Here is a 16,733-nt window from a genome sequence, read left to right as displayed (position 1 = left end):
TGGATGATAGATTCAGGTTTTTGTCCTTGGCCTTTTTGTAGTCTCACTCTGCACATTCTCCTTGGGTAGTATCATCCACCCAAGGCATTTCCTACTGTAAGATACTAAAGAACTCAAATCTACTTATATCAACAGTCCAGATCGTTCCTGAATTCTAGACATGCATTTCCAAGTGCCTGATAGGAAAATCAACTGGGATGTCACCCAAGCATCTTACACATAAACACGTCCAGAAAGAAATTCATTCTTTTCCCTTCTAAACCTACCCTCCTTCCTATTTTCCTTCTCTTAGTAAATGGAGCATCATCTTCCCAGTGTCCCAAACTTGAAATCGAGGTGTCCTTTACTCTGTTATCTCTTTCGATTACCAACTCCTATCAATTCCTCCACACTGACATCTCTGTACTATGTTTCTTTACCTTTTCTGAGACAGCCAGAGTTTATACCGTCATCACCATTCTTAGCCTGGGCTAATTCAGTAGCTTCATAGACTGCCTCTCTGCATCCAATTTTTCCCACCTGCAATCAATCTGCTATACTGCTGCTTATATATCCATAATTCTCTCCTACACTTCTCATCCTAAAAATCATATTCAACATGAAATTCTCCATCACTTAAAAGCTGTGGTTTTTAATGCATCAAGGAAAAAAAAGAACTCCTAAATTGGGCATGCAATACCTTTTTTGATCCAGCTCCAGTATACCTTACTCTTAGCCACACTGAGATTTTCACCATCCCAGGCCTTTTCACAGCTTTATTTTTTGGCACCTGCTGATCCACTCTCTTGGAATAGCCTTTTCCAAGTAAGACTGTATTCAAATTTTAAAACCTAGATCAAATATTACCTTTCTACGGACCCCAGTTCCCTGTGTATTTCCATACCACTTTATTTATAAAAGTACTTACTACATTCAATTGCAGTGATTTGTTTGATATCTTTTCTCTCCACCACATTATGAATTTCCTGCGAGCAGAAACTACTGGAGTCATCTCCATCCCTAGCACTGACTCAAGGCCTGACACATCGCAAGTGCTAAGTAAAAGCTTATTGAATACTAATAGGTCACTGAAAAAAAGTTAGGATGGCATCATAGAAAACAAACTTCCGTCTTCTAAAAATTTATTTTGATCACAATGCAGAGACAAAATATGAGGCTGGCTAGAGGCTCTTTACACTGACTCAGTACAAAATTGCTTATATTTTTAGAACAAACTGCCACTAGACGTGAATTCGTATTTAAACTCACAACATATGAGGTCAAGCACTCTACACTTCATTCCCATAACCCACAACTCACAATTGCAAGTTCATATTCTGTGAAAACAAACTTAATGGGAACTGTCCATTTGTTAAGGCATAAAAGAGCCAAAAATAGAAGAATAAAATTATTTTATAACAAATTTACAGTCATTAGCAGAACAAATAGGAAAGATTAAAATGAATTACTTGAAAAGACAGATATGAAACTTTTATCAATTATGATAAGAGCTAAAAATGTGTAATATAGCTAATATCATAAACATTTAAGCTATATTTAATGTTAGTATGAATATATAAAATCTTTGGCTCAATTTAAAATTCCTCTAATGTAAGATTCTAATACTAATTAGAGTACAGTAGTTTTCTTTTATAATAACTGCATTTTACATGGTCCAGGGCAATGGCTGAGAATTTGCCCTTCTAACAAGTTCATGGGTGATGCTTTCGCTGCTGGTCTAGGCCTCACATTTTGACAACCGCTGATCTAGATAATCAAATGAATGTTTTTTTCATCTCAGCATGGATTACTCTTAAAAAAAAAAAGTAACCTGTGTCAATGTATTATAATGTATTATAAAGCAATGTATTATAAAGCAGGTTTCAATGCATGGTAAGTACTTGTGTTTTGGTTGGGAACAACTTATTCCTTGAATTAAAAATTATAGAGCACAGATTATATGCAAAGTATTATAGAAAAATAGAAATCAGTAAATAAATCATGATCTCCATCTTCACTGAGTGTACATTCTAGACAAGTATATACAAAAATAATAAAAATCAGACATGGGCACAAAGAGGGTGACAGTGCAACAAAGGCTCTGTGGCAAAGTTGCTGGGAGACTAGGCCTTGAAGATGGTTGAATATGGTGAAAGGGAGATGGCAGAGAAGGGCATTCCAACAGAAAGGTGATGGCATGGCAAAAAGACTGAAGGGATGAGGTAAGGTCCAAGGAGATCAGTTAGGAAAAAAAAGAGTTGAGGTGAAAGAAAATGAGAGCAGTGATAATGCTAATGGAAAGAAGATGGATTTGAGACAAGTAGAAATTAAATCTGCTGGAAGAGGCAATTGATTAGGTACGGAAAGTATACATAGATGGCTGGGGAGAATGGGAGCATCATTAACAAATGCTGTGATGGAAAGAAAAGGGATGCAATTAGAGATGTTAAGATGACTGCTGCCATTTTAGATATATCAATTTAGAGCTACCAGTGGAGGTGTCCATTCATTCGAAAATGTCTAGCAGATAACTGAAAATGTAGGGCTAGAGTTTGGGAAAAATGATGGAGCTGAAGATAAATACTTGGAAGTCATCCAACCAGATGTGATCTTTGAGGCGCTCTGAGTAAAAGAGATTTCAAAGGGATGGAGCAGGGGCTCCTAGGTAGCTCAGTAGTTAAGCATGTGCCTTAGGCTCAGGTCATTATCCTAGGGTCTTGGGATTGAGCCTGCATACCCTGCATTGGGCTCCCTGTTTAGCAAGAAGGCTGCTTCTCCTTCTCCCACTCCCCCTGCTTGTGTTCCCTATCTCTCTGTCAAGTAAATAAACAAAATCTCTAATTTTAAAAAAAAAAGGGATGGAGCAGTGGTCCTCAAACTTGAGTTGCCATCAGAATCCCCTGGAGGGCTTGTTAAACCATAGATTGCTGGGTTTCCCCCTCAGGGTTTCTGACTCAGTAGGTTTGCAGTGGAGCCTGAGAATCTGCATCACTAGCAAGTCCTACGTGTGATGCCGCTGTTGCTGCTCCAGGGTCCCTAAGTTTAGAACCACTGATCTAGATAATCAAATCTTATTTTTTTTCATTTCAGCACTGATGTATTCTTTAAAAAGTATATATTAACCTTTACTGGTCAGTGTCTTTTCTTTTGTGTAGTTAAGAGCATCTACCACTGCTTAACTATCAATCAAAAAGAATAAGGCAATCGTATTTCTATCTACCTGTTTTCTATTTATTAAAAACTGTCTTCTCAATTCCTAACTGAGAAACCAAAGTTGTCCAAAGGATCTGCTCTACATAGTGGCCATGGTAGGAAGGGTTCCAACAAATTCTTGCTTTCCCTTAGGACTGTGTTGCACAAACTGTCCACATTCTGATGACAGACTTTCCAGACCTTTGGTGGTCTCCCCTAACCTTTCTAAAGCTCTTTTAGAAGCCAAATATTTATTTGAGACTTTTGTCCCATATAGGCAATGGCTTGAAAAGCACTTAGCTGTTTATTTTTCATCTTACTATAAATTATTTATCCTTCAGTCTGTAAATGGCTATTTGTAGGATTAGACAACTTTTGAATGCTCTGATAAGAGGATTGTTGCATCTAAATTCATGCATAATCCATAAAAAGCACATGTAACCTACAACCTTGGCTGGATTGGCATATGAACAGATTCACTAAGCGTATGTAAGCAGTGAGCATTATTATTAATCAGTTAACATCAGCAAACTTGTTTTTGAAACGTAAGTTTACACACACAAGCATTCCCTACTGAGGAATACTATTAGTCCTAAAAATCCAGTAAAAACACACCTTGAGTAGATTTCTCCACTTCTTTCCTCTTCCTGCTCTGGCTATTGTAATTCATCCTCAGCTCTTGGTTATACTCATGCAGAGTTTCTCTGGAGTTGTACGACTGTCTTGGTTTTCGTCCATCTTCACTTTCATCAGAAGAACTGGTATAAGCTAGATCCATTTCATGTTTGACTTTTGAGAGAGGCTGGTAGGGTTTGCAGTCTGTTTGCTCCATGTCTGATTAAGCAAGTTCAATTTCATGAAATGAAGGAAGAGGAACTCCTTTAATGTAAGCAGTCCTGGAAGAGAGGGAAAAACACAAGCCTTCTTAGATTTGTTCTTTTGAGAGGAAATGCATCTGGCAGATTCCCAATTGGTTCTGATAATACTATCAAAGGAGTGAAGCAAAAGACAAACTAGATGACATGAAGCTAGCCTGAGGCAATAATAACACTCTGTGTTACATACACACATTGGCAAGCATTTAGGATTAAACTGGAGGTTGCAGCATCAGAAAATACTTGAGGTAGAAGAGAGACAGCCTTCAAAAATATTTGTATTGGAATGCAAATAAAGGACAACATTTTCTAAGGTGTGTGCGTGTTCTTAATGATAATGTCAGTGGTTAGATTAAAAAAAAATTCTAAGATTTGAAAGTGGCCAAGAGTACAAATACTAGCCTAGCAGATCCCACATTTGAATTGAAAACTGGTAAGAGAAGTACATTCAGAAAAAAAACACAGTCTTGCCTCCGGTTTAATACTGCATTTAAGAAAGGGGTTTTGAAGAAGGGAAGAATTGTGAGTGAGGGAGGCTCATGAAATAAAGTGTCCTTGAGGGGGACTGAGCTCTTCGTGTCCATATTGTGGCTTTTGAACCTTGGGCTTGCAGAGAATTTTTAATGAGTTAGGTGGCAGTAAATTTTTGCTCTTCATAGTTCCAAGAGGATGTAAACAACACTTCTGTTGAGTATACTGGTATAGGAACGGCAGGCTCGAAATTGGGTTTAGAGATAGAAATTTTAAAACTTCATGATAAATCACTGAGAGACCCCGCTTTCCCCCACAGAATGCTGAGCTTGAAGTCGCTAAGGCTCTTAAGGCAAGGAAAGGCATTTTCTGCCTTACCGCAGAGACGTTTGAGCAGGTTTGAGAATGTCAAATATCATTTGAGATGTCCAAGTCCTCCGAAAAGCTTAAAGCCCTGTAAAAATGTACTTATTTTCATTCCTTACATTATTTTATCATTTTCATCAAATGCTGTAACTCTGCAACTTGGTCCTTTTCTAAAAGTGCAATGTTAAAAAACCTAGTTCGAACCTAAATAACTTGATGATTTTACTTTGCAGTGACATGGACTCCTTTATTTTTCTCAAGTTCTTCACCGCGGGTATTTTCTTTCTTTTTTTTTTTAAGATTTTATTTATTATTTGAGAAAGAGAGAGAGAGAGAGCATGATGGGGAGAAGGTCAGAGGGAGAAGCAGACTTCCCACTGAGCAGGGAGCCTGATGTGGGACTTGATCCTGGGACTCCAGGATCATGACCTAAGCCGAAGGCAGCTGCTTAACTGCCTGAGCCACCCAAGCATCCCATAGCCACAGGTATTTTCAATGAAATCTACAGACATCTAGACTGTGGTTCCTAAATCATGTGCAGAATCTCGCTTTTTGGAATTTCTCTTGTGTGTATAGCAAACACAGAGAATACAGAAATCACTCAATAAATCTTATGCATTGACTGATAGGCATTCAGTGGTACCTAATCCTTTGTAGTCTGAACAAAGTTTCATGAATCAAAGTGTTACTTTTCTAAGTGAATGATAAGGTCCTTGAAGGCAGAATCTGAGTCTTGTGCTTCTTTGCAGCCCCCATGCCACTTAGCACTACTCTAGGCACACACATAGTAGAAACTAACACCTATCCTACAAGTTCCATAAATGGTCTACAGAAACAGCGAGTTTGGTATCACTTAATACTAAAGATGAACATAGTTGGAGAAAGCAAATCAAGTATTGTAAGTGAATATACACTGATGATTTGGCAACAATCTAATCTCACATCATCGCATAAAACACACTGTCTATACACTCCCCAATTGATAGCTTCAGCATAGTTTCTCCTCTGAGCCACAGAGGTGAATATCCCACCACCCACTCAATATCTCTACCTGGCTTCTCAAACTTACTATGTTCAAAACCAAAGTCCCAATTCCCATGGCTTGCCAAACCTGCTCCTCCCATGGTCTTCTCCATCTTGGTAAATGGCAGCTCCACTCTTCCATTTGCTCTTGCCACACACATAGACTCCTATCTTTCACATCCCACATGTAATCTATTAGTAAATTCTGTTGGTGCTACCTCTGAAATATATCCAGAATCCAATGACACCTCTCCACTTCCACTTCCCCACTCCCAATTTGTTCACACCATCATCTCCCACCTGGATTACTGCAATAGCTTAACTGATGTGCTGCTTCTACCACTGCTCTCGTTATAGCACATTCCCCACACTACAGCCAGAATGAAGCTTTTAAAATCTAAGTCATGTCATGTCTCTCCTTTGCTCAGAAGCAGCAATAGTGTCTCATTTCCTTCAAAAGAAAAGCCAAAATCCTTACAATGACCAACAAGGTCCCTACAAGGCTCACCTCTATCTACCCTAACCTCTCTAATCTCATCTCCCAGTATTTCCACCGATCTCATGCACTTTAGGTGCATCAGCCTTCTCACGGTTTCTGAAAATCTCAGGTATGTTTCCATCTCAGGGCCTTTGCAACATCCTGTTGTAAACCACCAAAAAGGGATCACCTCTCATCTTCCTTCCTATCTTTCGTAGCACTTATCACCAAATGACATACTAAATATTTTGCTTATTTGTTTATTATCTGTCATCTGTCTCTCCCCTACTAAAATATAAGCTCCATTAAGTGTTTTTATCTTTTCTATTCACTGTTATATCCCCCAAACAAGCACAATGTCTGGCATGTAGTAGACTACATGAAGGCAGAATCTGAGTCTTATGCTTCTTTGATCAATACTTGCTGAATGAACTGAATACATTGTTGCCCAGCATTCACAAGAGGGGCTAGAGAGAATGTGGAAATGTATAGGTCATTCTCTCCGCCCCCAAGGAATTCACGGTCCAATGCTAGTGATAAACAACTCCACTATCAAGCCAAATGAAAGGACTCATAAACAAAGACAAAGCAGTGTTTAAGCACCAAAGATGAGGATATTGGAAAAGACTGTACTTGATTCAGCTTGTCTGTTCATCACAAATGCCAACATAACAACCACTGAAATTCTATTGGGCATCTATGTGATAAAGGTCAATTTTAATCTCTCTCTCCTTAGGTTCCCATAGTATGTGCATCATAAGGTGGACAGCTGGCTGGACTTTAGACCCTGACTTTACTACAAATAGTGCAAAGTGAGAAACCTATCAATAGCAGACTTCTAGAAATGTATCTTTGCAGCAGAGAACTGGACTTCCACCCAAAAAAGGAGGCATCAATAAAATTAATCTAGTTTCATTTGAGCCAACATGTAGGAGTTTTCATTCATTAAAGAATGAAAGTTTACCAAGTAGGGGTAGAGAGCTATTTTCCACATAAGGACACTAATGATGCAAAAATACCAATCAAGAGGGGGCGCCTAGGTGGCTCAGTTGTTAAGTGTCTGCTTTTGGCTCAGGTCATGATCCCAGAGTCCTGGGATCCAGTCCCACATTGGGCTCCCTGCTCAGTAGGGAGTCTGCTTCTTCCTCTGCCTGCCGCTCCCACCCTGCTTGTGCTCTCTCTCTCTCTCTGATGAATAAAGAAATAAAATCTTTAAAAAATAAATAAAAATAAAATCAGTTCAGGCAAAATCAGGCACCTAGGTGGTTCATTCGGTTAAGCGTCTGCCTTTGGCTCAGGTCATGATCCCAGGATCCTGGGATAGCCCCACATCAGGCTCCCTACTCAGTGGGGAGTCTGCTTCTCCCTCCCCACTCCCCCTGCTGTATTCCCTCTCTCCCTCTCTCTGTCAAATAAATAAATAAAATCTTAAAAACAGAATATCAATCAAGAACCTTATAATTAAAAATAATAAAATGCTTTCTGTTACAATATAGAGATATATATATTTTATATTCTCTCCCATCTCTCACTTGTTCTTTCAATCAAGTTTGGTTCACTCTGATTGGGATTAACATAGCAGAGGTATGGTCAAAATAACATTCCTTCTTAAGCCTCAGTTGGTTATGAATTTACACATATCTTAACACCATTCAAACCTAACAAGTTAAATTTAAAAATGAAAAACATCTCACTTCTAATGCCTAATGTTGTGTTCTGGCAACTATGATTTATGATGTTAAAATCACCCTTATTTTTATGTATGAAAATGCAGACATTCTCTTTCCCCTCAGTATGTTTATTTGTAACTTGAAAACTCCTGGGGGGGGGGTGCAGAAGGGAGAAAGAGAGAGAGAGGGAGAGGAATATTCCTATATCCATTTTGAACCATTCTTGGAGTTCTAATCACAGCTATTCACAGCTATGAATCAGCTACTAATGTCACATCTATTCAAGGTTATTGAGGGTTCTTGGAAGCAATCTTCCTTTAAACCACAAATTGGTATAAACCAAGAGAAAATAATCCTTCCCTGCTCCCTAACCTGTTTCAACCATGACTTCCTGTCTTAATGTTTGTGTCAGTGGGCCCAGACAGCAGAAGAGACATTCCAGCTCTCTTTAGGCACATGATACGGTGGTACCCTACTTGGTGCCTAGAGATTGGAAACTATGATATTTACTAAAGTCCTGTGAGGCAGAGCTTGACTTCAATCACAAATGGTTCACTTTTTGGAAATAAAATAAATTGGACATTAATACTTTAAATCTAACAAAGTTTGAAAGCACAATAATTCTGAAAAGATGCTGTTCTAAATACTCTAAGGTTAAGGACAGGCTCATATGTGCATTATTGACTTCTTCATTCAGTGCTCAACAAGGCATCCTAGAGGTCCGCTGACTAGCATACATTCTTTAGACATGATGAGCACACTATCAACTCATAGAAAAACCAAATGTACACATAGTGCTATTCACAGCAAAACAATTTTTCTTATTTCTCTATTATTTTGATAATGATAAACTTTACAAAAAGGAACTGTATAGGTAAAATACATGCTGCTTTTATGAAACCGTGAAAATCAAAGTCAATTATCTTCTCTACTGCAAAAGATACAGTCAGATAGGTCACACAGTATAAATTCAAATGTCACTACCTGTGGTTTACCTTTGTGTTTTCTACTTGCTACTTGCTACTAAGATAAACTCCAAGGTGACTTTGGAAAAGACCCAGGGAGGTACATGTTTCTTTAGTCACCATAAGTCTATGAAGAGACAACTTGGTAGTGAAAATCATTGGCCTTAGAATGGCAGAATCAGCACCATAAAAGCAGCAGCAGCTAACTCAGGTGGCAGGTCTCACGTAGCAGACCCACCAGGAACTGTTTTAAGTGCTTTTTGCACATTAACTCCTTTAATTCTTACTGTGTCTGATGAAATAGGTACATTTTATAGGTAAAGAAAATCAAGGAACAGAGCAGTTAAGTGACTAGACCAAGGTCACATACCTAGTAAATTGCAGATCCAAGATCTCAATTTATACAATATGCTCCAAAGGCCACACTCTTAATCGCTACTTCACATTGTCAATCAGAAGACACTTGGCACAGTGACCTAAGGTATATCACCTCCTCTCTCTTAGGACCTCTAGGTTTTCTAAATGTAACAAGGAGATTAAATTATTTCAAAGAGTTCTTCTAGCTCTAAAATCTCACGATTGTATATGAAATTGAAGGGAAGCTTAGACTGATTCATCAAAAAAAATCGTGTGTTTATGCTAAGTGAAATCAGTCAGTCAGAGAAAGACCAAGTCCATTTGATTTACTCCTACATAGAATTTAAGAAACAAACAAAAAGAACAAAGGAAGAGAGAGATAAAGCAATAGAACAAAATCTTTTTTTAAAAGGCTTCATTTATTTATTTGACAGAGAGAAAGAGAGATCACAAGTAGGCAGAGAAGCAGGCAGAGAGAGAGGAAGGGAAGCAGGCTCCCTGCTGAGCAGAGAGCCCGAAGTGGGGCTTGATCCCAGGACCCTGAGATCATAACCTGAGCCAAAGGCAGAGGATTTAACCCACTGAGCCACACAGGTGCCCCAACAAAATCTTTTTTTTTTTTTGAGATTTTATTTATTTGAGAGAGAGATAGCACGTGCACAGTGGGAGGTACAGAAGGAGAAAGAATCTCAAGCAGACTCTCTGCTGAGCATGGGGCTCCGCGTTCGATCCCACCACCCTGAGGCCATGACCTGAGCTGACTGAGCCACCCAAGTGCCCCAAGAAACAGATTCTTTTTTTTTTTTTAAGATTTTATTTATTTATTTGACAGAGAGAGGGCATGCAAGCAAGGGGAGAGGAAGAGGGAGAAGCAGGCTTCCCGCTGAGCAGGGAGCCTGATGTAGGGCTCGATCCCAGGACTCTGGGATCATGACCTGAGCTGAAGGCAGACGCTTAATGACTGAGCCACCCAGGTGCCCCCCCAAGAAACAGATTCTTAAACATAGAAAACAAACTGATGGTTACTAGAGGAGTGTGGGTGGGGACATGGGAGAAATAGGGGATGGGGATTAAGGAGTACATTTGTTGTGACGAACACTGGGTCATGTATGGATATGTTGAATCACTAGAAGTGTATACCCAAAACTAGTATTATACTCTATGTTAACCAACTGGAATTTAAATAAAAAGTTTAAAAAGAACTAGAAAAAATGGTGGGGTTATTCCAAGCCAAGTCTACATTATTTATCAGTCCCCCTCCCCTCCTCTCTTTTGTTCCTTTCCTCTCCCTCTTCCCAACCCTTCACACACATTCCAATCTATTATGGGGTACTTTAACTAAAATATTACTTTTGAATTCATTGATCTGTATATATTTATGTACTTGGGATAACTTCCCTTCCTGTTCCTCTGTTATTTTCTTTCCATTTCTTATTGATAATCATATATACACCCTCTCAAAATGGAAAACTGGCTTGTCCTAGTTATAGCAACTGTTTACGCATTGGACACTTCACCAAAACAACACACTCTACTCCAGAAAAATTAAAAAATACATTGGACATTGTTCAAAGAGAACAGGACTTTTTCAGAACATAGCAGACAGACAAAGTAAGGCCACCTAGCACCTGGAGAATAGCTAGCAAAGGGGAATAGTACTCCTTGGGATTATTATACTAATTTTTCTTCAGTGAGGACCTTTTACATTAATCCAGATTGACCCATTCACAAAACACTGGACTAACAGCAGATGTTGGTGAGGAATGTGGAGAAAGGGGAGCACACGCCTTATTGAGGAGAATGTAAATTTGTACGGCCACTATGGAAAACAGCATGGAGGTCCCTCAAAAAAATTAACAACAGAAATACAGTATGATCCAACAATCCTGCTTCTGGGTATTTATCCAAAGAAAACAAAAACACTAATTCAAAAAGATACAGGCTCCTCTGTTTATTGTAGTATTATCTACAACAGCCAAGACATGGAAGCAACCTAAATGTTCATTGATAGATGAATGGATAAAGATGTGGTACACATACACACACACACACACACACACACACACACACACACACACACACACACACACACACGTGAGGGGGGATATTACTCAGCCATAAAAAAATAAAATCTTGTCATTCATGACAACATGGATGGAACTAGAGGGTATTATACTAAGTGAAATAAGTCAGACCAAAAAAAGACAAATACCATATGATTTCACTTATATGTGGAATCTAAATAACAAAACAAAAGGCAAAACAAAACAGAAACAGACTCACAAATACAGAGAACAGGCACTTGCCAGAGGGAAGGGGGATGGGAAGACAGGTGAAATAGGTGAAGGGGATTAAGATGTACAAACTTCCAGTTATAAAATAAATATGTCATGGGGATATAAAGTACAGCATAGGGGCTATAGTCGATAATATTGTAATAACTTTGTATGGTGACAGATGGTAACTACACTTAACATGGTAAACACTACATAATGTATATAAATGTCAAATCAATATATTGTACACCTGAAACTAATAAAACATGTCAACAACACTTCAATTAAATAAAAAGAAAAAAAGAAAAGACTGGACTTAGGAAGCTCTTAAATGGAACGTGAACTTTTGGCTGATTTTTCTCCCACCTTTGTTTTTCTTAAGGGAACACTTAAATAGTGAATTGTGGGGAACAAACAAAACTGTAAAAGCAAGATAATCACTTGACGCTTTCAAAGACTGAGAGAGAAATCTGCCCCATTTATCCTACCTGCTGTCATTCTGGTCCATTTCCTTCCAGTCATAATACACAAATACGTTTTTTTCATGTTGCGTCCTTCAGTCTAGATATCTTTGCATTTTTCTACAAAATTTCTTTAAATGTCATTTTTAATAGCAATGTAAAGTGGATGTAGCATAATTTGCATACCCATTCCCCTATTGTTGGGTCTCTACATTTTCTCTCCCCATTTATAAATATTCTAACTGGAGTCAATTGAAGATAACACGCATGTCTTCAACATTTTTTATTATTTCCTTAGGGTAAATTCCAAGAAGTTGAATTAATAAGCCAAAAGATTTGAACATATTTGTGGCTTTGGGGGATTGTAATGATTTACACTGCCATTAGCATTGTACCTTTGCCAACCTTGAGTATTATTTTTTAATGTCTATTTGAAATAAGTAAATTAAAGGTATCTTCTTTTAGTTTTGAATTTCCTGGATTATTAGTGAGGCTGAGTAATTCTTTCGACATGCATTTGCTAGGTCTAATTCCTCTCTTGTGAACTACTTATGGCTTTTGCACATTTATCTACTGGGGACCTGACTGAGGTGTTTTTTTTTTTTAATTAAAATATATCAGTAGCATATAATAAGTAAATAAACCCTTTATCCATAACACTTGCTGAAACTATCTTTCATAGTTTGTTGTTTGCCCTTTTTGGGGGTCCTTTTTAGATGACTGGACTTTATACTAAAAGTAAAGCATGAGCACTGGCTGGACAGAAAGCAGCTGTTTCAGAAAAATATGATAAAACTTAGTAAAACCAAAAGTTATTCTGAAAACAATTTGTTAGTATCTAATTCCTCGACAGCTGTTTGGTTGACTTCATTTAGTTATTCACTAAATAACTGTAGTTTGACTAAATTCTAATATATATAAATTTTTTAAAAAACCATCAATTTGTGCGTGATGAGAGCCCAGAGAGGTACATAAAACCTAAAGCCTAGTTTCATTTTGTTGTGGAATTGGCCAGTTATTTTGGTGTCTATCTCATGGTCACAACCATAATATTTTAGTAAATAAAAAGAAATAAATCATTTTTCAGGAGATAGGCTGAGGATTTTATGTACTGCATATGGGGCTTCTTATCCAGGAAATGATGACTTTCAAAGTAGACTGCTTTTGTGCTACATACATATCCTATTATATCAAACAGATAACACTCAAAAGTTGAAATGAAATTCTGTTTTCTGCATTGGTTCGGATGTGCTTGTTTAAGCTAACTGTTCTATTAGCATTTTTTAAATGTTACAATGGAAGGCTGAAAGGTTCCTCCTGGAAAAATACTCTTCCAAAACTGATTTGACTCAGTTCTGAGAACAGCTGCAGTGGGTGTCCTCACAGTGCCTGGGCAGACTCTTCAGGCCATTTTGAAAGAGAAAAATGGAAGCCTCGTAATTCTACAACTAAAGAGTGGTTAATTAATTTCACATCTCTCCCTGTAGATGTTGTTTTTTTTTTTTTCCTGGCTGCGTGTATCTTTATTTTTTCTCATTATTTTCGGACATTTTTATGGACACTGATGCTAGATCACTTGAGCCAAGTGGAGAAAGAGAATTAAGAATAGAAAAATTGGTGCTGTCACCAGATTCTACAAAGAAACTCTAACCTGGAAAATAGTTTTGAAAGAAAAACCAATAACCAGAACTCTAAACCAGTTATTTGAAATATTTTCTCTCATTTAGTATTCTCTATTCTGCTTAGGGAATCTGGACTCCATAACTTTCCATACACCACACACACACAAGCCTACATGAATGTGGACAAAGATCTGGGGACTGGAACTATACAAATCCCGATTTTGAAGATTTGTAGGTATTTATTTTTTGTTTTGTTTTGCTTTGGCTTTTGTTTGGCAGAGGAGGGGCTGGAGGAGGGAATCTTACACAGGCTTCATGCCCAGCGCGGAGCTCCATGCGGGCCTCAATCTTACAACCCTTAGATCATAACCTGAGTGGAAGTCAAGAATTAGATACTTAAAAGACTGAACCACAGGGGCGCCTGGGTGGCTCAGTGGGTTAAGCCGTTGCCTTCGGCTCAGGTCATGATCTCAGGGTCCTGGGATCAAGTCCCGCATCGGGCTCTCTGCTCAGCAGGGAGCCTGCTTCCCTCTCTCTCTCTCTGCCTGCCTCTCTGTCTACTTGTGATCTCTCTCTGTCAAATCAATAATTAAAATCTTAAAAAAAAAAAAAAAAAACTGAACCACACAGGTGCCCATGTTGAGTATATCAGTAGATAAATGGCAACAGCTTAGTGCTTGCCAAATGAGGGCCCAGAATCTCTAGTTGCTATTTCCAATTGAGGCAGAGATTTTTTTTTTAACTGTATAACTACAAAGCACATCTCTATCCCTTAGTAATTTGAAAATAATACTACATCTGAATGGCAGTGACATCTACCTCCATCACATCATGTCTTTTCAAACTCCAACAACTTCCTAAAGTAATTTCAAATTATCTTTCTTATAACTTTTCAATATCCTTTGTGGCGGACTATGTAAATCAGCTAAACACTTAATACGGGAATAATCTTCAAGAAAATTGAAGGTAACTAAATGTATAAAAGCTTTTTTTACTCTTCGGAGAAGAACAATAGCTGATTTCACCAAGTAAACAATCATCTTCAATTCATTTTTCTTACAATGAAATCCATTGGGATTTTGTAAATTTTGTGGTAATTTCAGTATTAACATACTTATCTAAAGTGTAGCATCAAATTTAATATAGTATCTTGAGAAGTAATAGGCTTTAAATATGGTATTGAACAGAGAGATCACTTTCCTCCATAGCTTACAGATAGCAATTATTAATCATAGCTCTCTATAGCCATCCACATTCTGCCTTAGTTCAGTGAAAATCATACATTTTCAGTAAGTCTCTCAAATTTCATGTTTAACAATTGGAAGCAGAAGCATTTTCACTGCTTACTAACTTGAACCTTGTTTTCAATTATGTTAAATATTAGATGGAAGTGGAGCTAATCAAATTAACATTGCAGATGCTACAAAGATATAGACCCTTTAGTGATTTAATTATAGAGGTGGATGCAGGGGTTAATAATGATTGCAGGGGTTTGCACCAAGTATTTGGTTCTTCTAGGCAAATGCTAACTACAATAGTCCCACCTTACCTGCAGGGTATACGTTTCAAGATCCCCAGTGAATGCCTGAAAGCAGGGATAGTACTAAACCTCATACAGACTAAGTTTTTTCCTATACATACATAGCTATGATACAGTTTAATTGAAAGTCTAAATTAGGCACAATGAGAGATTAACAACAATAACTACTAATAAAGTAGAACAATTTTAATATAATAAAAGTGATGGGAATGTATGTAGTCTCTCTCTCAAAATATCTTATGGTAGTACATTCACTCTTCTTGTGACGATATGATATGATGAAGTGCCTACAGGATGAGACGAAGTGAGGGGAATGATACAGGCCTTGTGACAGTGTTAGACTATTATTGACTTTCTGAGAAATGTCAGGAGGATCATCTGCTTCCAAACCTCAGTTTACCATGTGAAAATGAAACCACAGAAAGTAAAACCATGGATAAGGGAGGGGGGGGACTATGGTATGCCAAAGGCAGCAGCCTATATTAGAAGGGGCTTCGAAATGTAGGTTCTACACCCAGCGTTATGACAAAGTAGTATGGCACCATCTTCTTACTATAAAGTGGAAAAATACCTAATATCGTTAATCCTATGACTTTCACAAGGTGGTCACGGCAGCCCATGAAAATAATACGATTAACAGTTTTAAAAAACAAGTACCAGAGGAAAGGCCCTAGTAGAAGTTTAAGTTGTCAGCTTGCTTAAATAATAATGCTTCTTCTTCTTCTTCTATTATTATTATTATCAGAAGTAGGAGGACTAGAAAAAAAATCCAGATACTTTTTAAAGCAATTTATATCCATGATTGTTTTTAATCTTCAAAAATTTCATAATGAGGGGCGCCTGGGTGGCTCAGGGGGTTAAAGCCTCTGCCTTTGGCTCAGGTCATGATCCCAGGGTTCTGGGATCGGGTCCTACATCGGGCTCTCTGCTCAGCGGGGAGCCTGCTTCCCTCTCTCTCTCTGCCTGCCTCTCTGCCTACTTGTGATCTCTCTCTCTCTGTCAAATAAATAAATAAATAAATCTTTAAAAAAAATTTCATAATGAGATATGTTTTCCTTATTTTGCAGAAAAAGAAACAGGCAGAAAAAGGTTACATAATTTTCCTCAGATCACGCAGCTAGTGGAGACAGACGTCTAATCCAAAAAGTCCAGTTCAAGAGTCTATGCCCTTGGGATGCCTGGGTGGCTTGGTTGGTTAAGCATCTGCCTTTGGCTCTGGTCAAGATCCCAGATCCCTGGGATCGAGTCCCATACCAGGCTTCTTGCTCCACGGGGAGCCTGCTTCTCCCTCTGCCTGCCATTCCCCCTGCTTGTTGTGTTCTCTCTCTCTCTCTCTCTGAAAATACATAAATAAATTTTTTAAAAAAGAATGGTAAATGTAATTATATATATATATATATATATATACACACATATGTATGTATTTTAAAGATTTCATTTATTCATTTGAGACAGAGA

At 38.0% G+C, this 16,733-nt stretch overlaps 1 protein-coding gene across 6 annotated transcripts in view; it reads right to left on the bottom strand.

Annotated features, from left to right (window-relative positions):
• The window catches only part of TENM1 (teneurin transmembrane protein 1), a 785,443-nt gene that overhangs the window by 547,307 nt on the left and 221,403 nt on the right, over window positions 1-16,733 (bottom strand). For all 6 annotated transcript variants that reach the window (XM_047716031.1, XM_047716030.1, XM_047716033.1 and 3 more), the window contains one exon: window positions 3,787-4,067. In XM_047716031.1, coding sequence (XP_047571987.1) covers window positions 3,787-4,003 — 217 coding nt within the window. In that variant the 5' untranslated portion in view covers window positions 4,004-4,067. The remainder of the gene's footprint in view (window positions 1-3,786; window positions 4,068-16,733) is intronic.

This window comes from Lutra lutra, chromosome X, assembly GCF_902655055.1.
Source record: "Lutra lutra chromosome X, mLutLut1.2, whole genome shotgun sequence".
NCBI lineage: Eukaryota > Metazoa > Chordata > Mammalia > Carnivora > Mustelidae > Lutra > Lutra lutra.
The sequence above is the reverse complement of the archived record's forward strand: the minus strand, read 5'-3'. Positions and strand labels throughout refer to the sequence as shown.